General features: G+C 53.1%; 8 protein-coding genes across 8 annotated transcripts; 3 read left to right on the forward strand and 5 right to left on the reverse strand.

The window, feature by feature from the left end:
* Positions 1-1,542: 1,542 nt before the first annotated feature.
* Positions 1,543-3,331, forward strand: LIP2-0 (Lipase 2; the record flags this gene model as incomplete). Its single annotated transcript, XM_032021673.1, has 2 exons — positions 1,543-3,103; positions 3,168-3,331. The coding sequence occupies 2 exons, from the start codon at positions 1,543-1,545 to the stop codon at positions 3,329-3,331; spliced, it is 1,725 nt and encodes a 574-aa protein (XP_031881463.1).
* Positions 3,332-3,754: 423 nt separating this feature from the next.
* cact (NF-kappa-B inhibitor cactus) lies at positions 3,755-5,971 on the reverse strand (the record flags this gene model as incomplete). The annotated part of the gene is made up of 6 exons (XM_066152903.1): positions 3,755-3,811; positions 3,873-4,838; positions 4,897-5,077; positions 5,131-5,688; positions 5,751-5,766; positions 5,860-5,971. The coding sequence occupies 6 exons, from the start codon at positions 5,969-5,971 to the stop codon at positions 3,755-3,757; spliced, it is 1,890 nt and encodes a 629-aa protein (XP_066007767.1).
* Positions 5,972-6,945: 974 nt separating this feature from the next.
* Positions 6,946-10,080, reverse strand: SUB2-1 (Subtilisin-like protease 2; the record flags this gene model as incomplete). The annotated part of the gene is made up of 8 exons (XM_032021676.1): positions 6,946-7,898; positions 7,958-8,177; positions 8,235-8,350; positions 8,435-8,708; positions 8,767-9,066; positions 9,139-9,584; positions 9,637-9,793; positions 9,970-10,080. 8 exons carry the CDS (start codon positions 10,078-10,080, stop codon positions 6,946-6,948), a joined length of 2,577 nt encoding a protein of 858 aa, XP_031881473.1.
* A 4,529-nt stretch (positions 10,081-14,609) lies between these two features.
* sit1-0 (Siderophore iron transporter 1) lies at positions 14,610-16,382 on the reverse strand (the record flags this gene model as incomplete). Its single annotated transcript, XM_032021677.1, has 1 exon — positions 14,610-16,382. One exon carries the CDS (start codon positions 16,380-16,382, stop codon positions 14,610-14,612), a length of 1,773 nt encoding a protein of 590 aa, XP_031881461.1.
* Positions 16,383-18,448: 2,066 nt separating this feature from the next.
* Asah1 (Acid ceramidase) lies at positions 18,449-19,782 on the forward strand (the record flags this gene model as incomplete). Its single annotated transcript, XM_032021678.1, has 2 exons — positions 18,449-18,972; positions 19,038-19,782. 2 exons carry the CDS (start codon positions 18,449-18,451, stop codon positions 19,780-19,782), a joined length of 1,269 nt encoding a protein of 422 aa, XP_031881464.1.
* Positions 19,783-20,163: 381 nt separating this feature from the next.
* CGGC5_v013287 (putative zinc-binding oxidoreductase) lies at positions 20,164-21,120 on the reverse strand (the record flags this gene model as incomplete). The annotated part of the gene is made up of 1 exon (XM_032021679.1): positions 20,164-21,120. The coding sequence occupies one exon, from the start codon at positions 21,118-21,120 to the stop codon at positions 20,164-20,166; it is 957 nt and encodes a 318-aa protein (XP_031881465.1).
* A 528-nt stretch (positions 21,121-21,648) lies between these two features.
* On the forward strand, positions 21,649-22,097 carry CGGC5_v013288 (uncharacterized protein; the record flags this gene model as incomplete). Its single annotated transcript, XM_032021681.1, has 2 exons — positions 21,649-21,674; positions 21,731-22,097. The coding sequence occupies 2 exons, from the start codon at positions 21,649-21,651 to the stop codon at positions 22,095-22,097; spliced, it is 393 nt and encodes a 130-aa protein (XP_031881356.1).
* Positions 22,098-22,161: 64 nt separating this feature from the next.
* Positions 22,162-23,076, reverse strand: RTM1-2 (Protein RTM1; the record flags this gene model as incomplete). The annotated part of the gene is made up of 2 exons (XM_032021682.1): positions 22,162-22,835; positions 22,905-23,076. 2 exons carry the CDS (start codon positions 23,074-23,076, stop codon positions 22,162-22,164), a joined length of 846 nt encoding a protein of 281 aa, XP_031881355.1.
* Between the last annotated feature and the right edge of the window lie 190 nt (positions 23,077-23,266).

The raw sequence follows: 23,266 nt of genomic DNA on the forward strand, positions 1-23,266 counted from the left end.
GAGGAACTTCATGATGTCGGCGACGGAAAGTGCTGATATCGTGAATAGAAGGTAAGCTGGCTGGTTTCTAGATGATGAGGAGAAGAGAAATAGAGTGTTGCAGTGCAATCAAGCAACCTTTATACCCATTGCGCAGGCCGTAGAAGTTCATATACAGCTCGAGGCTTTTGCGTGGCCTGGGCACTCTGCGGGCTCGACGGACATTCGAGTCTCCTTCCCCGGATTGTCGTCGTCGCATAGGAGATCAAGCCGGTTGGTTGAAGGCACACATATTGCTGATTACGTAGGTTTAATGGTTACCGAGAAAGTATAATCTGGGGAATACCCGTTCTTTTCTCTCGGTTTTCTTGTCCCATTGCTTCTGTAGTGGGTTGAGCGAGTCAAGCTGTGCCGTCCACAAACTTCGTCCCCTTACTAGGTTAGTCTACAGGGGTCTCTTCTATTTCAAAGAACAACTCGTTTTCGGTGTATCCTTATGTGTAGAGGTTTGCCGTCTGCTCGAATTTGTTGGTACTCGGAAGAACGAGGCTTTCTGCTTACAGGCCCCGCTTCAAGCTTTCTCTTCTTTGACGGCGCCTTATTAAGTGTGATGATTGTACGTAGATTGAGGCCAGATTTGGTTGCGCGGGATACATCTTCAGACCCATTTGAAGCAACGGCAAGCCTTAATTGTCATCGCAGTTTGCAAGCCGAATACAACGGTCCAGTCTCGTGACTGGTGCCTGTGCACGCATAGATAATATCGTCTAGATACAAGAACTGGTGATGACCGATACCTTGCCACAATGAAGAACCATGCTAGACCAGGGATCAGGAAAATGCGTCATCCCTGCACAACAAACGCCTGATGTCAAGCTAGCTGTATTGTTGTAGTGACACAACAGCGACCATTCAGGTCAAGTTACCTGTATTGCTTCATGATTCCGCTGAACCTGGCGTAGATATAATAAAACAGTTTGCCATCTTTCATCATCAATCCAGACTTGATTTCAACGTATGGCGCAAGCCTAAAATGCCCGCTACGCTTAGCATCCGTAAAGCCGGGGTGGATCCTCATCGGTGTCCGGCTAGAACTCCGCCCCGCAGATCCTTACACTTCCTCGCGTTAGCTCACAGCCGGGCTCGCTGGTTGGATCGTTATGTTCCCGATTTCCATTGCTTAATTAAAGCAATCCAGTAGAATAACAGAGGCAACTAGGATGCGAGTGGCATTATGGATATGCACTGCTCGTAACTCCCGGCTAAGGGGCGGAAGCGGCAGTCCTCTCGGTGTCCGAGTGGCGTTCCATTTGGAGATCTTGCAGTGCCGATATCTCCATTGCTGCAGAAGTGGGTGCTTCGATGCCTGGAATTGGTTGATCCGTACGTTGATTCCTCTGTTTACTTGATGCCAAGAGCTTTAGCGAGGTCATGATACCAAAACCGCAATGTTAGGGTAGGAGAGGGTTTCGATAAAAGCTTGAGCTGGCAACCTAGAGGTATGTTCTAGAGGTTCTGTATCATCATTAGCCGCGCCACTTATTTTCTTTCCTTTGTTCCAAAATGATTGCTTTTCTCAACACGCTCATCGTAAGCGTCCTAGCAACTGGTGCTATCTTACCGGCGTCCTGTCATCCACTTTCCGATCAGCCCCATGTCAAAGTGCGCAACGGAACATTGACCGGTCGTTACAATAGTCATTACGACCAAGAATTTTTCCTGGGCATCCCGTATGCGAAAGCGCCAGAGGGAGACCTGAGGTTCCAGCGAGCCTTGCCATCCGATGCTTGGGAAGGATCCCGAGGTGCAGCCCAGTACGGCGCGAGCTGTTATGGAAATTCTCTTGGGCTGGAGGGTTTCAGTCAGCCATCAACATCGAGGATGAGTGAGGACTGTCTTTTCTTGAATATCATCAGGCCTGCAGGGCTAGGGCTCAACACCAAGCTGCCGGTTTTGGTCTGGATTCACGGTGGTGCCTGGGCAGAGGGTAGCGCTAGCGACCCGAGGTACAACGGATCATTCCTGGTTCAACAGTCCCAGGAAATGGGCTCTCCAATCATTTTCGCAAGTTTCAATTACCGACTAGGGGTGTTTGGGCTCCTCCCTGGATCACTGGCAGAAAGGGACGGCATTACCAACGTACTTCTGCATGACCAGCGCCAGGCGCTGCAGTATCTACAAGACAACGTCGCGGCTTTCGGAGGGGACCCAGACAAAGTCACGTTGATGGGCGAGTCAGCAGGTGCAGGCTCCATAGGCTTCCACCTTCTCGCGTACGGTGGCCGCGACGATGGACTTTTCCATGCAGCAATTGCCCAAAGCGGTGGCCCCTTCTCTGTTTACGCTTTGCCTGATAGTGCTAAGAGGGAGGAGGATTTTCAGAAGATACTCAGTTTGACTAACTGCGAGAACTCGACCAAGCCTCTGCACTGCTTGCGAGATGTTCCCGCAGCTACACTCAACGCCGCCAGCATTCAAGTTCAGCCTTACTTCACCATAGACGGGGAGATCCTACCGGACCGCAACTCTCGGCTATTGAGGACCGGCAAGTTTGTCAAAGTTCCGCTCCTCATTGGTGTCAACAGAAATGAAGGCACCTCGTTTTTGAATGTCAATGCATCGGGCCCTCTGGAGACTAGCGAAGATTTCATCCAGTTCATGAAGCAGTCGGCTGGTCAACACGTCGTCCCCGACGCGGTTCTGCAAGAATGGCTGAAAACTTACCAAAATGAGTCGGCCGATACGTCAGAAGCGGGTCTGGGCACCGTCCTTGCCAATCCAGGCCCAGAATACGGTTCCCAATATGGCGCAGCAACACTTTGGATGGGTGACTTTTTGCTAGGTGCAGGCCGGCGGTATGCCAACCAGATGTGGTCAGACCAGAACCTGAAAAGCTACAGCTACTTCTTTGACACAGCAACAGCCAACCTTGATCCGCAAATCAAAGGCGCAACTCACGCTCAGGAAATTGCCTTTGTATTTGGAAATAAAGATGGGGTTGGATGGGAGCCGAGTCCGTTTCCAACTACACCAGAGGCCAAGCAAAGTTTTGAAGAGTTGGCTACCATCATGAGCCGAATGTGGATTTCGTTTGCGGTCACTAAATCGCCGAATCATCACCGACGTAAGTATCTCCATGCCATGATAGCCGGCACATATAGACAAGCTCAACTGACACGAATGTCCAGTCTCATCTGTAGAGGTTGAGTGGCCTGTTTACTCGAACACAGATCCTCAAAACGTAGTCTTCAGTGCCACCGACGGGCTATCGCTGCAGGCAGACTCATGGAGAGCCATCGCCATGGAGCTGCTATCAGAAACTACGGTTGATCTTGGGCGACGTCTGGTTTGAGGCGTAAAGCTTGTTACGGTTAAACAACCACTCGCATTGTGCATTGAAAGCGCCAAGAACTCCTAGGGAAGAAGCAGGTCGGGCATGGGAATAATCCATAGCGAAGAATCGTGTGATTGAGACTGGACTGTAGTGGTCTCTGGGGTGCTTCAGAGACTATGAATCTGGACAATTTCAGTCTACCCATTATTCTGACAATATGGAACAGTATATTTTGCTCATCAGCATTCCTCATTCCAGAGTTTCCTTTCCCATTGTCACTTGAATAATCCGATCTATTCCACGATGAAGCCTAAACCCTATGGCTGAAAGTACGAGACCAATGCTACTTTCATGCCTGGGGATCTCAACAGTAACGGCGGAAATGTATTCTACTCTTCTTACCAGATTTTTGGCTCCTGTCGCAATCACTACTATGCAGGTCTAGTCTGAGTATGTTGGCGAGAGCGCCGATGCCAGACTCGGCTGCGTAGCTGAGTGCTGTTTTGCCGTTCAAATCTTTCGCACACGGGCTTGCGCCACAAGATACAAGAAGACGAACCATTTCAACATCCCCTTGAAGAATCGCTTGATGCAAGGCGGGGCGATCCAGAAATGGCGCGTTCAAGTCGAACTGGTACTCTGTTTCAGACGAATAGTTGTAATAGTCGGGCCGCATGAGCCATTCAACACGGTGATAGTGCTGTTTGTTCTCCAACAGCCACTTCACAATGGCATATGCACTGCTTTCGACAGCGTGTGCGACCAGAAGTGGTAGAATATCAGGGTCTGATGTTGAACTGAAGCTCGAGTTGTCGGTCAGTGGGCCCCCAGCCAGCTCTACAAGAGTTCGAAAAGTATCGACACTGTCGCGATCTAGAGTGCACATGACGGGAGGGCGTTGCCTTGACGGGTAGGCGTTGGGTACTATGCCGAATTTGACCAATTGCCGCACGTTCTGCGACTCTCCCGCCTCACAGGCGCAATGTAGTGCATCACCGTAGCAGTTATGAATAGTCGGGTCTGCACCACTTGCCAGCAAGAGGCCAAAAGTCTCCGGGTCAGCCTCGGAGGCTGCAAGGATTATCGGAGTTGAATTGACCTTGGCCGTGCGAAGATTGATGTCCTTGATGTGACAGGTTTTGAGAAGCTTCTGAAGTGTCTCTCTCAGCCCGTATCTACTAGCGATGTGCAATGGCGTGACACTGAGACACTCATCCAGGTCCCAGTATTGATCCTTGAATCCTCGATCGTATTGCATTACTTGACAAGCAGCAGCAGTAGATGCTCTTTGCTCCAAAAACCTCGATAGTAGCTCACTAACCGCAGGATGCTGTTCAGTTAGTGCGACATGCTTTCCCCAGTATCGTGCTGCGTAACGCATAAAGGGGTACTTGGTGACTCGCTTGTAAACGTCCTCCTTGCGGCTGCATGGGCCCGAATCAAAGTCCTCGTACAGAAGATACAGTAGGCAGGTTGACGAAATGTCTTCTTTGGCACCAGGAATCGTATCCCATTTTAACCGATTCTGATACTGAAAGCGCATCTCCCAACTCCTCAGATGTCAGGCCAGCTTTGGCATACACGAGCCAGCTCATAACCCGCTTTGCGAGGAGGCGGTGATCTTCGGGGAGGCGATCAATTCGAGCCATTGTCTCTTTGAACACAATCGCCAGATCGTCCGAGATTGAGACCAGAGCATCTTCCATGTGGCCCCTGGTTGTCTTTCGAAGAACTGTCTCCAATTGCAGGACGACAGGAAGAAACCTTCGAGAACTCATTATTACCAGTCTCACACATTGGTAGGGGCTTCAACTCACGTTCCATTTGCCCTAGCAATCATATGCTCTTTGATATGGTTCGCAAACTCTTCGTCAATAATACCGTATTGATCCTTCTCGCTAATCAAGTGTTGCATGTACGCCGTGAGGTCGCCATCGTGCGCCTGAATTGGAATCTGAGGATGACATGCCAAAAAGTCCTCGGTATCCGGTAGATGCGAGCGGCTGGTCACAAGGATCTTGATTGAATCACGTTGGGCCAATTCCTCAATGGCATGTAACAGCCTTCGGCGCTGGCTTTGCTCACATTCATCCAACGCATCCAAAACAACGTAATGTAGTCGTCGACCCGTTGACACATCCAGCAGCATTCGCATGGAATCGGCTGTGCCTATCGTACGGCTGCCACTTCTGTTACTTTCAAACGCTTCCATAACAACCTTGGGAATTTCCGCTAGTCCGGAAATCACCTGTTTTAGAAGCGAAGCCAGAATGATGGATAGGATCTGCGATCCTTCATCAGAGTACTTCAGATAGAAGTGTGACACAGATGCCTCCGATGTCGGCAATAAACTCAGATGATCAACTATCACTGATCTGTTTTGGGACTTCTTTAGCTGTACTGCGTTGATATATGTCTGGGGACCATGCCAACTCACGCCAAGACTGTCTTGCCTGACCCGGGAAGCCCGTGACACCAAATCACATTCGCCGATGATGCATCGTCTCGTCATTTCTTGAAACAGGTGTTCTCGATAACCCAACTACCAGTATTGTCGACACGCGGGTGCTTGGCCTCCAAGTGTCTCTTTTCATGATCGAAGTCGGAAATCCAATCCAGCACTTCGCGCCGCTTTTGTTCCCGATGAGAATCCTCCATGATCTTGACTTGACTCTTGACAGCTGTCTTCAGGCTCTGGATATCACCTTGGATTGATCTGAGCTCGTAAAGGCGTTGTTCGAATGCCTCTGGAAGGTCGGGCTGAGCTTAGGGACAACATGCGACAGCCTTCTATTGACAAACCAAGCTGTATCCAAAAGGCAAGATGGCGAAGTGTCTCAAGTGACTCGTGGCACTTCGTCTGGGCCAGAGGCCATGCCAGCTGTTTGGTTTTGCTTTCCGCGTATACATCCAGGGTCTCGCTCAAAGACTCCAACTTGACCTTACAGGTTTTGGAGCATGAAACAAGGACGGAGGATTGGTCAAATTTGATGCCCTTTGCCTTGATTGCAGGGCTATCAAGGAGCTGCTACAGTGAAACCAGACTCCCCCGCAAGGCCTCTAGCTCCTCCATTAATTGCTGGATGAGGACCTTGGCGTTCCTCGCGTCGGCAAAAAATGTTTGTACCCGCTGAATTGCGTCGGCGACTACTGGTATCAAGCCAACAATCGTCAGCGAGAGCGTAACGGTGTCCATGGCGTGGGAGCGAGGGAGGGAGGCTGAGTCGCTTCGATGTGAACTAGCCCCGTTGCCAGGCTACGAAAATTTGTTAGATGAAAGAAGGAGAAATTTCTTGTTGATGGAGGGCAAGTCAGAACATGAAAGAGAAGATGAGATGGACGGTGAGATGGTGAGATGGTGAGTCAGCAAAACATGTGGAATGAATGGAGATACGTGGTACCGCCAAGAGGAAGGGATGATATGGAAGTCGTTTAATTGGACTGCTTCTCCATGGTGCCAAACAAGGAGATTGCAGCCTGCTTCTGTCATGTCAGCGTTGAAATCTGTCAGCAGACATATCAAATGACTCGAGATTTTGGTGGGCACACATCCAAGCACATGCTAAACGAAGACTTCTTGGTATCTATAACAAAAGTACACTCTGACCATCCCGAGATGCTAGCATGGCCAATCACTGCGTAATACTCAAGGAAAGAGCCGCTCCTCCACCACCGTTGTTTGTTGCGCAAACAGAAATGCTGCCTCCCGAAAAGTCGATATACATCAGACCCGCGCCCGACGCTTTGTTCCCGGAGAAGTACTTAGGACCGGAGCTATCATCGCCGATTTGAATAACAACTCCGTCGGAGGTGGTGTACGAGAACCCGTAGTTGCCTTGCTGAATGTTGAGACCCCTAGTTGGGAAGCATGAAGTTGCACCGGCTGTCAGGTTCTCGTCCATCTTCAATACTTCCTTCCCGGCCGGCGCCTTGACAGGGTCTGACGGCGCCTCGGTTATAGTAAACTTCAGTGGCAAGGCACCACCGGAGCTTTGTCCGCAGATTGAGAGGGATGACCCAGAGTCGGCGTAGAATGTGCCCGTCCACGGCCCCATCGACTGGTGGTAGCCTTCGTCTGTAGCGCCGGTCTCAATACTGACCAAGAGGTTGGCGTCCACGTCGAAAGAGAAGCCGTATGTCGTTCCGGCTGAGGTGGTGAAACCTGATGTCGGGAAGCACGACTTGGTACCGCCTCCGATACTCTCGTCCAGTGAGTACAAAGCCTTCGGGGCTGGTGGAGGCGGCGGAGGCGCGGATGTTGTAGCAGGTGGCTCGCTGGTAGTAGCCGGAGGGGGAGGCGGTGGAGGGGCAGTCGTGGAGACGGGGGGAGGTATTGTTGTCGTGGACGCGACGACTGAGCAAGCCTCTCCACTGAGGTCTTGTCTTCTGAACTTGGCGCTATTGGGCCGGGTGCAGACGGCTCCTTGACCGTTATAAGCTACCTGTCCACCGTCTGCCACACGTTGATACGCCATGGCAACGATAAGGTTCTTCATGTTCGCTGCGACCTTACCAGACTGGTACAACTCGGGGTATTCACCGAGAGCGAGGAGGTAGGCTGCGAGACCGGCAACAGACGGCGCCGCTATTGAAATAATGTCAGTAACCCGACGAACACCAGGGATGCTGCTGAGGGCGACTCACCAAAAGAGGTGCCGTCTTGCTTCTGAGTGTTTGAGAAGAACGAGTTTGCAGCACACTGGATCTGTTCGCCCGGTGCCATAACATGGACTAAGGGCCCTCCTTGGGAGAACGATGCGTTTTTGCCGGTGTTGTCAGTGGCACCAACGTTAATGATTGGCACACCATCAGCAGCCATCATTGACGGCCAGGCATCAACGTCCTTCGCCTTTGCCTTGCCGGCCTGCGACATACATACCGTCAGTCCATAACCAGGGAGGCGTTTGAACGGAGCACTTACCGCAACGTCGTCTGAGTTGTCATTGCCTGCCGCAGTGATGAAGACGACGTCTTCCTTAATGAGCTCATTGACGTAGTGCTGAAGCATCTTCTTATTGAATGAGTTGGGATTGTCAACTAAGGGTGGCAGCCTCGTCAGTATGTGCCGATGTAGTGCATGCATTGCATTTTCTCCCTTTTTGGATCGAGCGAGAGACTTACTGTTGCGTGAGAAGTTGACAACCGCTTTGTTTTGCAGCTTCTTATCTCTCACATCCCTCAATATCTGATCAAGGCCATCAAGGGTATCACCAGATGTGTCACCGGCTTTGACAATGACGAGCTCCGCCTTCTTAGCAACTCCATATTTGGGCCCGTTGACCTTTGAGCCAGCGCAACTGCCGTGGCCATCGGAGTCGCGGTCTTCCTCAACGGACTTCTCCGCTTGGGTACCTGCGAAGATCCAGCGTGGCTTCACGGCCATTCCAGTGTACTCCTATTACACAAATCTCATTAGCTCTGGGATATCCTTAGTTAAGGGCACGTCTACTCACGCTGTTCTTAGTGTAGTATCCGCTGTCTAGTACGTAGACAGTGATGCCGGCTCCTGCACTGTCATCATAGGAGTAGCTCGTGAGTGCTTTGATGTCGACCAAGGGAGGCTGCGAGAACATGATGAGTTCGACGGGTGCTTTGTCTTGCTTAACCACAGCGCGCTTCTTGATCTCGCCACGCCTGTCAAGCGACTCCATGAACCACTTCTCGTCAACATCTTCTGCACGCTTGCTGTTCGGGACGAGCGAGCCCGGCCTGTCGTCGGTGTCATACAGCTGGTCGAGTTCAACACCCGCAACCTAAGCAGGGACTTAGTTACGAACTCTCAATACAAGGTGAAGCGTGTCGTTGAGAGAAGCACTCTGACGTACCGTGGGATCCTTGATGAGAGTTGAGTTCTGTGACGCCGTAATGTTGGCGGCCGCAAACAACACCACCGTATCCTCCGTCTTGCGGTAGTTGCCCTTGCCGAGCACCGTATCAAGCAGCGTTATGAAGCTGGTCTTTTCCTGGGTTGTGGCTCCGTCTTTGCAGAAGATGATGCACGCCTTGGGAGTCTCGCTCGGTAGAGCGCTCGAGGTACTCGTCGGTGCTTCGGAGGTGGAGCTGGGAGGAGCAGAGCTAGGCGGCGCCGAGCTGGGTGGTGGTGCCGAACTAGGCGGTGCGGAGGGGGCCTCGGACGCGGAGCTGGGTGGCTTGTTTTCCGGGTCGTCCGGGTTGTCACCCTGCGAAGAGCCGGCTACAGTGCTTGCGCCGGCCGCTACAGCAACTGGGCCTGCCGATGAGCCGGCGACAGTGAAGAACCCACCTCCAACGCCTCCAACGACGGTTACACCCACCGGGACGACGATGGTGTCGCCATTGCTTACTGTTGTTGTGGCGGGTGGAGCCGTCGACGTTGGTGCTGCTGATGAAACGGGAGGCTTGGTGACTGATGGTGAGATCGTGGGGGGCACTGAAGGAGGTTGGCTTGGTGTCGGTGTTCCAGAAGGGATGTTGGTTGAAAGAGGAAGAGAAGGGCGACGACTAGATGAGGGTAAAACTGAAGGAGCGCGGCTAGGCGAGGGCTGAACTGAAGGACGACGGCTAGATGAGGGTATGACCGAAGGACGGCGGCTCGATGAAGGTATCACTGAGAGGCGACGGCTTGATGAAGGCAAGACCGAAGCAGTGCCGTTCCTCAGTGGACCCTGCCGTCTCACGAGTGGAGCGTCATTGATGTAGGGCTCCTCTGGGACATCAGCTGCCACCGCTGTGAAAGACAACAAGCTCAAACAGGTGAGCAGTAAAGAGTGTCGGATGTCGAACTTCATGTTCGACTAACGAAAGTGGGTTCGCGTAAAAAAAAGACGAAAGGAACGTATGCCGAGTGTTGCCCAAACCTGGGGCCACAAGGCGCTTGAAAGCCCAGTCCATGATATATACGAAGCCCTCGGTCGAGGCGGACTTGACGAACTACTCGTCTGAATGAGGTTCATCTATTCGATGCGCCGGATCTTCTGCCACGCTGCTAATTTTGGGGATTTGCTGTGCTATGCTGCCGACGGCAGTCTCGGCGCGCTTTACTACTGAGGCCCGCTAACAGGGATCTACACCCACATCGCTTCATCGCGTAGCGGCTTAGGTAGGCGCTGTCAACCACTCAGCGGGCCTCATAAGGCTAACCTAAACCTAATTATACTGCTACTCAGTCGTTCGAGCGCATGACGTGACGCTTCAAGGCCGGCCTGGGTGGGATACAGAGTCAGACAGTTCAGCTCGGCGACCTGTTAATAGGCTTGGCGGGGGTATAATCACTCCAGAGGCAGCTGACCACCAGCTTGACACAATCAACTTAACTCCAGGCCGATTCGAAGATCAGCCCCTTCATTTAAGGCTGAGTCAATGTTGCTTGACAGCTCCAGGATGTCATCGAAGACATCGATCCATCCGGGGCTAGCGGCAGTGTGTGATTTTACGAATGGGTTGAAGCCCAGCGAGCTCGGGAATCTGGACCACTTTTGCTAGTATAGGTTCTATTGACCGTTCACTAATCGATATTTAGAACCGCAGCTGGCATGATCCTGTATCGAGTGACGAGAGGGTCTTCGGCAATCGTCCGCGGGTACCCGGTCTATGCTGGAGTTTCCAACCTGATGATGAGATCGGATGACACTGCCGAGCAGAACACAAATTAGGCAGTTTGCATCCGGATGGCACAAGGACTGATGACAAAATCCTCAGGGAAATTTGAGCGACGCGCACCGAGCCAAGTGAGTCCCTGGCAGACGGCCGGCAGTCCGCGGCGCCGTGCCATTTCCGTACTAGGGCGGAGCAGTCCGGCTGAGTGTGGCACCTCGGCTCCGACAGGCCCTTGGCGCATCCCCAGAAGCAACATCTGAGAGCGTTTCGAACACCACCAACGATGCATCTTAATACGCTACATAAGAAGCCAGAGAATGTCTCTTGAAATTCCGTTCGCTTGTTTTCTCCCAGAACTGTTCTTCGCATGTTCTTCTTTTTCTCTATACTAAGGTTGTCTGAAGAAGCTCGTCGTATTTGTTTTTGAAACTAATATAGATTTAGGACTGCAGATTTGCGTTGCCGAGAGCCATACCCTTGGTACTTTGTCCGACACCCGCGTATTTTTTCGGTTGCCCGTGTGCAGTTGGGGGCTGGCACCGAGTCAGTTACTCCATTTAGCTGGCCTTCATGACAGCTTTTGAACATGAGACGAGGATGGGGCTGCAACTCCACGCTGATTTAGAATAGAGTTTACTAGGTCCGTTTGAGATGATTGAAGGTGAGGTGCCAGCCGCAAGGCCCGGAGGCTCGGGCGGCGACTGGTCCAGGCCATAATTACCAACTCTTATATAACTCATTTGACGTCCATTCGCGTTCGCATAATCAAAAAGATGACGCTATTCTGCCCAACAGGCCGCCGCTTCTCCCTCATCTGCCCGCGAACTTTTGTAATATTGAAGCAGAAGCGTTACAATCTGCGCACTCATAAGTTCACATCATTGAACCGCAACATTCCATCTTTTAGTGCAATAGTTCAGTTGGAGGTCTTGGGATGACATAACTCGGTTTGGTTGCTTGGTTCGCTTTATAAAAAATGCTGCCTCGACTCCCATTCTGGTCTGATTCGGCAATATTGCGCGTTGCGGAATATTTCTCGGGAGCACGGGCTGAAACAACGTGATTTTGCCAAGCCACATGGTTCAAGCGAACTTGTGGGGGTTGATGCGCACTATGTATTGACTCATGACTTCGAAGGCTTGCCGGTCTTCATGATTTAACTCAACGTCGAACCGCTTCTTAGACTGCTTCCGAATACCCTGTCTTATATCATCTCGTACACTCTTCCGCGGCTCATATTGTCCTTGTTATACTTCACCAGAGCCAATCAACCGGGCTTTTTGAGGTCATTAACGAGGATACAGAACATCTCACGTTGGAGTACCCTCTAGTAGTCGACACGAGATCCATCTCACGATGCGCTGCTCGACTTCTCGGGGGGGGGGGGGGGGGGGGGGGGGGGGGGGGTAGCAATAGGGCAAATAATATACTGGAATCGTACGGCTCTGCCTTGTTTAACGTAAATCAGCGTTACTGGCTATCATGATACAGGACCGGGACGAACCCAAATGTATTCTCACGTTGCACGCCTGACGTGGAAAGGCCTTGTTCTCTTGATCGTCCTTAAGAGTCAGAGCTGGAGCAAACTTAATAACACATACCAGACCCACAATGCCTAATTCGCCTTTCATCAGCTCTCTGTTCTTTTAACCTCTCAAATGAAAGAGGAGGAAGACCGGTGGTAACCCTATTGGACATGGGATTGTTGTAGGCATCACTTACCTTATGGGGTTGCCATGAAGGTTGTCCTAAGATCCTCACAGTGAACCCTCATCATCACAAGCTCGGCTCAAAGATGTGCCAGCAGATGGTAAATTTGATATACTTGCCTGAACAGAGTGGAATGAAAAGAGTAATTGTAAAAATCATATCCTCATGATGTTCCATTGTCTGGTGTGTTGTATGTAATTCGGCGTGTCACTACAAGACCCTATATTCAGTCCTCCTATCCTTTCTGCTCGCTGCGCAGTTACACTACCAAACCCAGAAGCCGTTTCGTGCAATATAATCAGCCATGAGATCATCATTAGAAAATAAACAGGAACTTCGTTTAAAAGTATGGACTCCGTTCCATAGCTTGGCTTTACTGAAATCATGTTTCAGCCGACCTACCTACCGATGGGAATCCCGTAGTAGGATTTTGGATGTTGTTGCCGTCCTTTCAACCCGAGCGACGGGCCAGAATACACAAGCTCTTAAACTACGACAAGGAGACTGACCGGCGGTGCATGAAATTCCTCAGATTCTACCAAACATGCCTAGAGTAATTTTCGTTAACCTACGCTCGCCGCCAACAGACTCAGAGCATCGCCTGTTCCTGTCCCATCTCCAATGACAAGCAATGATAAACGAGAAAAATGACCATGGCAGAAAGGAGCCCTCTCGACGCATGAATATCTAGTAGGCGCGGTTTACCTGAAACATGGGCTTCGAAGACGAGCCTCCCCAGGATCTAAGTCAGACTCTAATGCTTACACCCTTTGGTGGTGCAACTGAAACTAGCTGCTTCCAAAGACGACAAGTTCCAATTAAACGCCGATCCATCTGCAAGACTGCAATAAAATCAGAGTTTGTGGGTTCATTCTTCAGCCCTCGACGGAATATCTCCCTCTACTGATGTTCTGACAAGTGACAAACGCGCCCCCTCCCGCTCAATATCCACAGATGGATTCAAAAATTTACGATCACGGAGAGGTCCGAAGGATGTTGGCAACTGTTCGAGTACATCCACAACCAACATGATGAAATGCACAATTGGCGCTTAGAAAGTCCACGTCAGGAGTTGCCGCAAAAAGGAAACCAACAGGCCCTTTAAAAATCGCCAAGCAGAATATCCCAGCCACGGCTAATCATCCTCACTCCAGGGGTCTGCCTCCCACTCAAACAACACAAACCTCTCCTCCCTCTCCTCAGGGACACCATTCATCCGTACTCCACAACCATCAAAGCCACATCGCCTTCTAAAGGAGCACTCTGAGCAATGTTGGGCGGGCCTTCCAGGCCACCTTAGTCCTGCCTTGGTGGAAAACGGACAGCAGTCCAAGTGACTAGCCCAACACGAAAGAATCACAAGGATCTGGCGAGGGTGCTGATTTCGCCAAACCTCCGTTGTACGCGTCGGGAGGCGTGTGTATCTTGGCGCAGATTCCTAAACTTCTCGACAGGGTCTTGGGGCTTCATGGCGGGACGTTCGCGAGGAGACGAGTGATAGGAGCGTTGATGCGTATCTTGCATTTTAAGTTGCTGCATCAACTCCGTTGGGTTATTCCGACTGATGAGAAAGGTGTATCTCTCATTGCGATGATATCCAATGGGACGTATGACACGCCACCTCTCAGCTGCGACGCGCGTGTAAACATGCCCAATGAGCGCTTCTAAAGGCCCAGCCCGAGGCGTTTGGTTCATCTGAGGGCAAAGAGATCAAACCTACATCAAGCGTCGGAACAGTCTACATCTTGTCACTAGCAATCCTTCCTCGTCAGAAAAACCTCAGTCATTTCTTTCAACATGTAACTGCGACAAGAAAAGTCATGATGTATTGACCCTGAAGCGGGTGGGGGAAATTCGCACGCAACAAAGTGTATGCTAAAGCGGCGGGCCTCAAATGGTCTCCGGCTCGCGATCTATCAATATCTATGCAAACGCTGATAAGCAACGCCGTTCTGTGGTGGTGTGGGATATCATGTGCTGCTGTGCTCGCTCTCTGAAACAAAAAAGCAGTTCATTCCGAGTCGTTATCCGCGTCCGTCTGGACCCGGTCCTCCGAAAGCTTCGGGTTCCTCAGGATAAAGGAGAACCCGACCATCGGGATGCAAATGCAAAGGGCGGCAATGCAGAGAACCCGCTGGACGCCGCTGTAGCTGCCGATGACGGCGTCTCTGACGTCTGTGCCGACGGGGTAGTCCTTGAGGGTGTCGAAGGGCGAGTTATAGATGGCCGCAGCGAGGGTCCTGTTTGGCTGGAAAGCCAGGCTCTCATCCAGGGAGGGGTAGAGCAGCTGCGTCCAGAGCGCACCAGAGAGACAGTTGCCCAGGGCGCTGCCGACGTTGAAAAGCGACAGGTAGAGGCTCGTGATGACGGCAACGTGCTCGCGGTCCGCCGAGGCCTGGATGGAGGCCTGCGTGGGGTAGGCGAACAGTCCACCAGCCAAGCCCATGATAACCTGCCCGACGATGAGGCCCCTGTGAGACGAGGCATCCGCGCCGCCCGAGTACGCGATGAGGATGAAGAAGGAGGCCGTGAAGATGCAGGCGCCGGTGACGATGATGGCCTTGAGACGGCGGATCTTGTAGATGACGAAGCTGATGAGGACACCGCTGAAGACGCCGAAGAAGGAGAAGAAGGATAGAATGCGGGTGGCGGTCTCGACGGAGAAGTCAAAGGCGACGATGAGGACGGTGTAGAGGTAGTTGCCCTGGGTGGACCAGGCGAAGTTGAGCAGGCTGCGGACGGCGAGGGCAGCCCAGACGCCGCGGTCCTTGAGCAGACGGAAAGGGATCAGGGGCACCTGGGCCTGGCGCTCCCAGAAGACGAAGACGGGGATGCAGACGATGCCAAAGATGAGGGGCACGAGGATGGCGGGGGATTTCCAGTGGCTGACGGTGCCGCCCGCGAGAGTCAGGGGGGCCAGGGTGAAGGAGAAGGCGGAGATGAGGATGACGAGGCCGATGGTGTCAAGCTGGTGGAAGAGAGTGACGCCGCCGCCCTCCTTTGACACACGAGAGTGTCGCGACTTTCTCGACTTTTGGCCAAGGGCGTAGAGGCTGGTGAGGAGCGGGATGGAGGAGAAGGGCAGGATGATGGCCCACATGCCAATACCCCAGCGCCAAGACGTGACGTGCAGCACGGCCGCGGTGACATTACCGCTAATCCACGTGTTGAAGACGAAGGGAATCGCAGGTATGTAGCTGAAGAAGACACGCGAGCGCATAGACGAGAAGTCGGCGACGAGGACCTCGAGCAGCAGGACGAGGCAGGTGTAGCCGATCTGGTAGAGGATTGCGCCGACGCAAAAGACCTCGACGGTCGTGGCGCTGGCCTCAAAAGCCGTGCCGACGACGTACAGCAATATGGCGGCGAGGGTGGTCTCGAAGCGGCCGTAGATGTCGGCGATCTTTGCAGCGGTCGGTTGTGATGCGACGGCGACGACGCTGCGGAGGACGTTGATGGTCGAATGCGACGAGTGTAGCTTCAGGCTGGAGGTGGCGTAGGGCTGGTATGTTCCCCGCACCTGGCTGTCGAGGCCGTAGGCGTAGCCGACCAGGAAGATCCCGACAAAGAGCCAGACGCGCTCCGTCTGGCTGATGTGGGTTGCTGCCGCTGGGACGGCATCGGGTGTGGTGTCGAAGGGTGGTGTTTGAGTTTGGGTTTGGCTGTGGTCGCTCGGGCGTGGGTGCGGTGCGGTGCCGGCGTTATGGTCGGAGGAGGAGGAGAGCAGCGGCGACGTCTCCTCGTTGTCGGAGGAGGAGCGTCTCGCTGCCCATAATCTCTTCATGTCTAAGACAGCGGTGGCGGGAGGGGCATTCGGCCAAATGTAGGGGTGTTCGCCACGTCTTTTTGTCGACAGGAACGACGAGGGAGTAGGAGGAGGATGGTCGCTGGAGGTGTCGTCGAAGGGTTGTTGCGACCGGGAGGAAGGTAGGTGGTATCAGGATATCCGCGACATTCGAACACGGCAGGCACCACAAACGGGTAGAAAAACCGGTCGCTCTCGGTTGCCTGATAGGATGTGCTGTTCAGGGGTGTTTGTTCAGTCAGCAGGGGCTGTGTTGTGCGTGTGTGTGTGATTTGTGATTAGGCGACACGGGAGAGAAACAAACGCCAGGGGCATGAAGCAGTAAGTAGGATGGGTGATTGAGTGGATGGATGGGGAAATCAAAAAAGGAGTTGCAAAGCTGACAAGTTGTGTAGATGAATTATGCAGACCAGATCTGACGGTTCGCCTGCTGGACCTGTTTGCCTAAGAAAGCGAACGACGGCGGCAAGGCGGGCAACGGCAGTAGCGACAGCGATGGCAGCAGAGCAGGCCGCAGCTGAATGAAGGCTGCCGCATGACTTGGTTTCGCGGGATTGGACAGCCTAGGGCGAGTCGGAGAGGATTCAGGATCACCGGATCACTACTCACACGACGCGCACTTTGGGAGTCATCAGTCAGCAGAGCGAAGACCGGAGCAGCAGCAGCGAACAACTCACACAGTAAAGCCAAGGCAGGACCCAACCACTGCCAACCACTGCCAGCTAAGGCACAGCAACTAAAGCACGCCGGCTTCCCGTCGTCACGTTGCACCTCGCACGGCGAATCGAAAACGACCGATCAGATTAGATCATCTGATAAGATGGCTCCCCATAGTAAAAGCAGGTGCCAGGGCCAATCACGACATCTCAATCCTGGATTTTCAGGGATGCGCCGCCTTAAGCGCCCAGAAATTCTGGCCGTGTTCTGGTCGTCACGGATGCTTTTTGGCGGCGTCGGGGCGCGCTACAGCCACCTTGGCAGTGAATGGTGGCGGGTTAAAAGGGCTCCGGCGGCCCTGAAAGAAAATCCCCAACACGATTTCCCGGGTTCCGCCTGGCAGGAGAAACACAGCTGTCAACATGTGTTGCAACAGACGGCCCAGCCTGCTTTGCTGTTCATGATTCACGACTCACTCTCTTCTATGCGAAGCGACGGCAACGCTGCGTGTCGGACGGAACCTTTTATTGAGCCGATGGCCTGCACAGGCGTGCTGCAACATTATGAGCCCCGCCAAGGACCCGTCTCGGTTCCCGGCCGGCGACTCGGATTTGCGACGGAGCATGCCAGACATGGACATTCGCCGCCTCTGCCTGGCCTCGGTTACACACGCTGCCCTGCTCATCTGCCCTGCTCCCCTTATGTCGTGATTCGCACCTACTAAATTGTGTCGCAGAATATGAGTTTTAGCTCTCGAAATTCTCCTGAAAGTTGTCTGTCTTCCTGAGGAGAAGCAATGACGTATTTCGACACCAACCGCATCGTCCGGTGACAACTAAGCATCGCAAATGGGCCGTAAGCAAGCATTAGGGGTCGACGGCTGGCACCGAGACACGAATGCGCTCGCCTGCTGATTGGCTCAACACCGCATTCTTCTCCTACGTGGTCATTTTAGTGCGCCAGCCGTTGCAGCCGGGGCTTTCACTCTCCACCGCGCTGGGCCTCTGTCAGTTGTCAGTGCAGCAACCCTGCCGCCACCCGCGCCCAATAACTGAAAATCGTCACTGTGAGTGTCGGCAGCGATACAATGTTATTGCAACTTGGATCAGAACTTTTGGACGGTATTGCGATGCTTAGCTGGCCGTGAACAGAATTTTCAAAGTGTGGCGTAGGCCCCGCAATTTGGATGTGGCTGGTCTCAAAATAGAAGGTACGATAGAGCAAGAGCGATAGCGGATGCAGCAAGAGCAACAGAAGGCAGGAAGTAACAAGCAGAATCTGCACCTCTTTCCGCGACAGCATCCATCGCGCATGCATAGTCGACGTTGCACAACCTCCGCCCAACCTCCACTCAACCTCCAATCCATACCGCACATGCATCCTACAACATGTCGTCAACAGACGCGGTGCCCATCTACCGCATCGACCTCGCCCTCCCGCCAGAGCAGCGATACGTCCAAATAGCAAAGGACTTTGCTGAGCAGCTGCGGGCCATAGCGCCCCTTTACGACCTTGTCCTTGCACAGATCCTGGTCTACCCGCCGATCATCCGCCTCGCAAAGTTCTTGGTCCGCCTTTGCCTGCGCCGCGTCTACAACGACGACGAGAACCGCGAGATCCGCTCCATCGCCGAGACTGCTGGCGTAGATCTGCATCTCGTCGTCGCCCTCAACACCTTTTTGGATTGTCTGCTCGGGTGCACCTCTGGTGCAGTCCCGGTTTGCGACGATGACGCCCCGGAAGATGCGCCGTCGCATTTGATGCATTTTCGCACGCTTGACTGGGGCATGCCGGAGCTGGCGGATGTACTAGTTCAACTTGACTTTGTCGACTCCGAGTCACAACAACCTGATCGCGTCTTGGCGAGATCGATAACATACGCCGGTTTTGTCGGTACCCTCACTGGCGTCAGGTAGGAGAAGTCGCATTGAGTGCTCTTTTGTGATGGTCGTGGAGTTGACTAGTTCCCATAATTAGACCAGGACTATCTCTCTCACTCAACCACAGGCCGTTGCTGAACGCCAAGACAAAGTCGTCTATTTTTCACCAGGTCCTCGTTCTCCTAGGCCGGAGACCATCGATATCCTCCATGCTACGTCAAGTGCTGATACCACCCAAACCCGTCGATGTTAAAAGCGGAAAGGACGCAGATGTCAGCAACCTTGTCGTCTTCGCGACCGACTTCATCAAGAACCCGTCGCCGTCGTGCTACCTCATATTCAGCACCCCACAAGAGGCAGTGGTCATCCAGAAAGACTACATTGGCGGCAACATCAAGCACACTTACGATTTCATTGCCCAGGCAAACCACGACACCAACCACACCCTCTGCTGCGGGGCCTCCGAGTTCCACCACAAGGCACTCGAGTTGGAAGATTCATCTTCCATCCCGGAGGACTCCCTATGGCTCTCCGCGTCGGCTGAGCGGCAGAACTTTGTCCATGACAACTGGAAGGCTCACAGCAAGAGATTAGGGGCTACTGCCTCGGCGGTTATCGACGACACAATGGAAGGGCAGAGTGGCAATGGATCTTGCATCGCTCTGGCAAAGAGTCTTCAGCCGAATTCTCGAACTCGAGGCGTTACTAAGGGCATCTTGAAGAGGTGGATGATGTCTGAGCCCGTGTTCAATGACTTCACACACTTTGCGACGGCCATGGATCCGCTTTCTGGGGATGTTGTTTTCCTTAAGAAGGGTGAACTAAACATACCATCTCTATAACTTCAAAACATGGACTGAAGAGCTCGTACTTGCAAACCCAAGGAGCAGTGTCACCCCTTCACACGCATCAACGACTAATAGGTTAATCACAGACTTAGAAGTAAATAATATGAAGCAAACGTCATCCTGATTAAATGTATTTCTTCTAGTTAAGAAGGAACCTTCCCACGTTGAGAATTTTCCCCAGCAAGACGGAGTTCTCATAGTAAATGTATTGCTAAGAATTACCTCCCATCCCCACTGAGGTACAGATAGAGGGAAGTAACATGCGGTAGGACTCCGTGCCAAAGCGCATCAAACCAATCGTGAACCACCAAACCTAGAGATCACACACAAACTCTCTGAGCCGCAGCATAGCAAAAACTGAGCTCACTGTCTCGATCAGTCGAAATCTCCAAAGGTGATGACTGCCTTGCCATTACGCCCCCTCTTCCCAGCATACTCCCAAGCCTGCTCCGCCTCTTCAAAGGAAAACGCTTCCACCCGCAATACCTCGATCACCCCCTCGTCAATCATCCCCCCCGCCTCAGAGAGCGCTTCAACGTTCGGTGACACAATAAAGTACTCATACCGCACCTCAGGATATTCAGCCGCCTCCTCCGCCGGACCACGGCCAAATGCCCATTGCGGCGCCGGGTCGCCAACGGTGATGATCATCCCGCCGGGCCTAACAACCTCCCAACATTTACCCAGCACATCTCCACCAACCGTGTCAAACACCACATCCACGCCTCGTATATCGGCACTCCAACTTTCATCATTGTAATCCACAACCTCCCGTACCCCGAGCCCTCTCAATCTCCCCGCGCTCCGCAGCGACGCCAGCGCAACGACCTCAGCCCCGCGCCGCGCCGCAATTTGCACGGCAACACTCCCCACCGCACCGCTGGCGCCCGTAACCAGCACTTTCATCCCCGGCCTAACCTTCCCGCGGGTGATGATCCCCTCCCATCCCGTAAGAAGCGGGATCGGTAGCGCAGCCGCCGCTTCATGCGATATTGAGGTTGGTTTCGGCGCGACTTCATCCGGGAGGCAGACGATGTACTCCGCCTGTCCGCCGCCGCCGCGGTCTGCGGCGATGAAGGCGAAGACGGGCTGATTGAGGCGCAGGGGGCCGGGGTAGGTGGGCCCAAGGGCGGCGACGGTGCCGGAGAGCTCGTGGCCTGGGATGCGGTTCGGGGCGGTGTAGAGCTCGGGCCAGAGGAGTTCGGGGGCGGTGATGCCGGCGGCGTGGACGCGGATTAGGATTTCGGAGTGGTTTGGGACGGGGGTGGGGAGAGAGGTGGTGGTGACTATCTCTGGGGAGGAGGCGGGGCCGAGGACTTGGATTGCTTTCATGTTTGCTGTGGAATATTGATCGGACTGAGGAAGTGGTGTACGGATTTTATTGCGGCAGCGGGATGTCAAGCTCTTGAACCTTTTTTCTATCCTGTGGTGAATCTTGAATGCATTTCGATAGACCTGATGGCTGGAAGACACATTTGGTCGGCAATCCACTGCCGGCGCCGGGTACCCGGGCTCGGGAATCGAAGTGGGGCCGGGCACCCGGTTATCTACGTCGGGGACGCATCTCGCCGGCATCACAACATGACTACCCCGTTCTGTGCATGAGAGACCGAAAACAAAAGAGGAACCTCGGTTGTCAAACATACTTTCAGATGACATCGGCGGGTATCCATGATCTGTCGGCGTCGGCTTCAACACATCTGTGCTTTTCGCTTGGACAGTCGGCAGATGAGATGACGGGTGGCTCACCTCGGCGTCTCCATGAATATGCCAGCAAGTATAAGAAAGATCTGATATGTTTGATGTTTGATTGAGTCAAGTGCCTACCTTCAGCATAGAATCATTCTATCACTACCCAAGATGAACAGCCACACTGGAGATAACCGGTGAGTGCTATCCTCATCCTTCACATAGCCCGTGCCACTTTGCTTACCAAAAACAGCATCCGACCCCGAGAGACCATCAAAGTCCTCTACGACTACCAACTCCAGAACGCTCCCGGGAAATCGATCGTTGGAGTCGAGGTCGAATATCCGCCCGACGGCTTCACCCCTCCCCATCGCCATTCAGGCGCTACCGTGATTGCGCGCGTCACGGAAGGAACCATACTTAGTGGAATGAACGGGAACCAGCCAAAGGTGTATAAAGTCGGCGAGAGCTTCATGGAACAGCCGGGATGTCACCACACAGTTGGAGAAAACAACAGTGGAGTGCTGAGCGCGAAGCTGCTTGCGATCTTCGTCGTCGACTCTGAGGTTGTGAAGGGCGGGTATGATGCGCTCACTGTCGTTGATGAGGAGTGGCGCTGAGAATGAATGTTGGTAGATGTTGTACAAATATCGTCTTCTTTTAAGACGTCTCACTATCTCCCGCCTAAGCTAGGTTTCCGAACGGACCCATAACCACCTGCTCAGACGTGACGCGTTGCCTACCCTTGGACATACTTCCTTGCGAATCATTCAGCTGGCCAGGGTGGAAGACAGCAAACGCAACCATGACCGAGAACATCAAGAACGAATCAAAGAAATACATCATCGCCTCATGCTGATTCACAAACCCATACCACCCCTCCCCAAACTCCGCCGCCCTCACCAAGTTCCTTACCCAAACAGCCACCACAGAGATCACCAGCGTCCACACATACCGCCTCCAATGCTCCACGTAAATCACCTCCCTCTGCGTCGCCCTCTGAAACCTCACAACGAGCGCAAAGTACACCACCAGCACAAACAGCTGGAACAGCAGCCCGCCGAGCACCACGTGGCCGCCAATCTCCATGATCTTCGGGTTCGCGATGACTTGGACCAGGGAGCCCCCGATCTGCGTGCAAAAGGCGACGATGTCGGTGAGGATGAAGATGCTCGTCGGGCTGCATCTGCGCCGCGGGTGGCCGAGGAGGGATTCCTTGAGGCGGCCGAGGGTGATGTAGAGCGTGGCGGAGATGAAGACGGGGGCGACGAGGATGAGCATGAGTTGGAGCATGAAGGGTTTCGGGGAGAGGGGGGCGGAGCCGGCCCAGGCGCGGCCTAGGTGGCCGAAGGTGTCGCCTGTTGCCCTTTTTGTTAGACTCGGTTTCTCCAAAGCGGGAGGGTTGATCTGGAGGATTTTGGACTTACATATGCCTCCCAAGACCATTGGGATGAAGTATTTGGTCTTGAATTTTCGTATCAAGAAGATATGATACAGTGATATGCCAGCAAAGAGAAACAAGAATATGACGCCTGCGGCTTTGGAGGGTGTGTATGGGTAGAAAAGGACCTTTCCGTCCTCGAAATGAACGAGGCCCATGGCTTATCGTTGGTGTTTTTCGAACGATTACTGGACCAGGAAGAGGGCGCAATAAAAAACAGAAATAAACTGTTCCGCGGGCTGGGATTGGGATGACAGTACAAGTTGTTGCCGCAAATGTTCTAAAGAGTGTTGTCGAAGTACAGACATCCCGAGAATGAAGCCTCCGAAATGTCACTGCCAAGTTATT

This window comes from Colletotrichum fructicola (assembly GCF_000319635.2).
Source record: "Colletotrichum fructicola Nara gc5 chromosome Unknown KSG_Nara_v1_contig08, whole genome shotgun sequence".
NCBI classification, from domain to species: domain Eukaryota; kingdom Fungi; phylum Ascomycota; class Sordariomycetes; order Glomerellales; family Glomerellaceae; genus Colletotrichum; species Colletotrichum fructicola.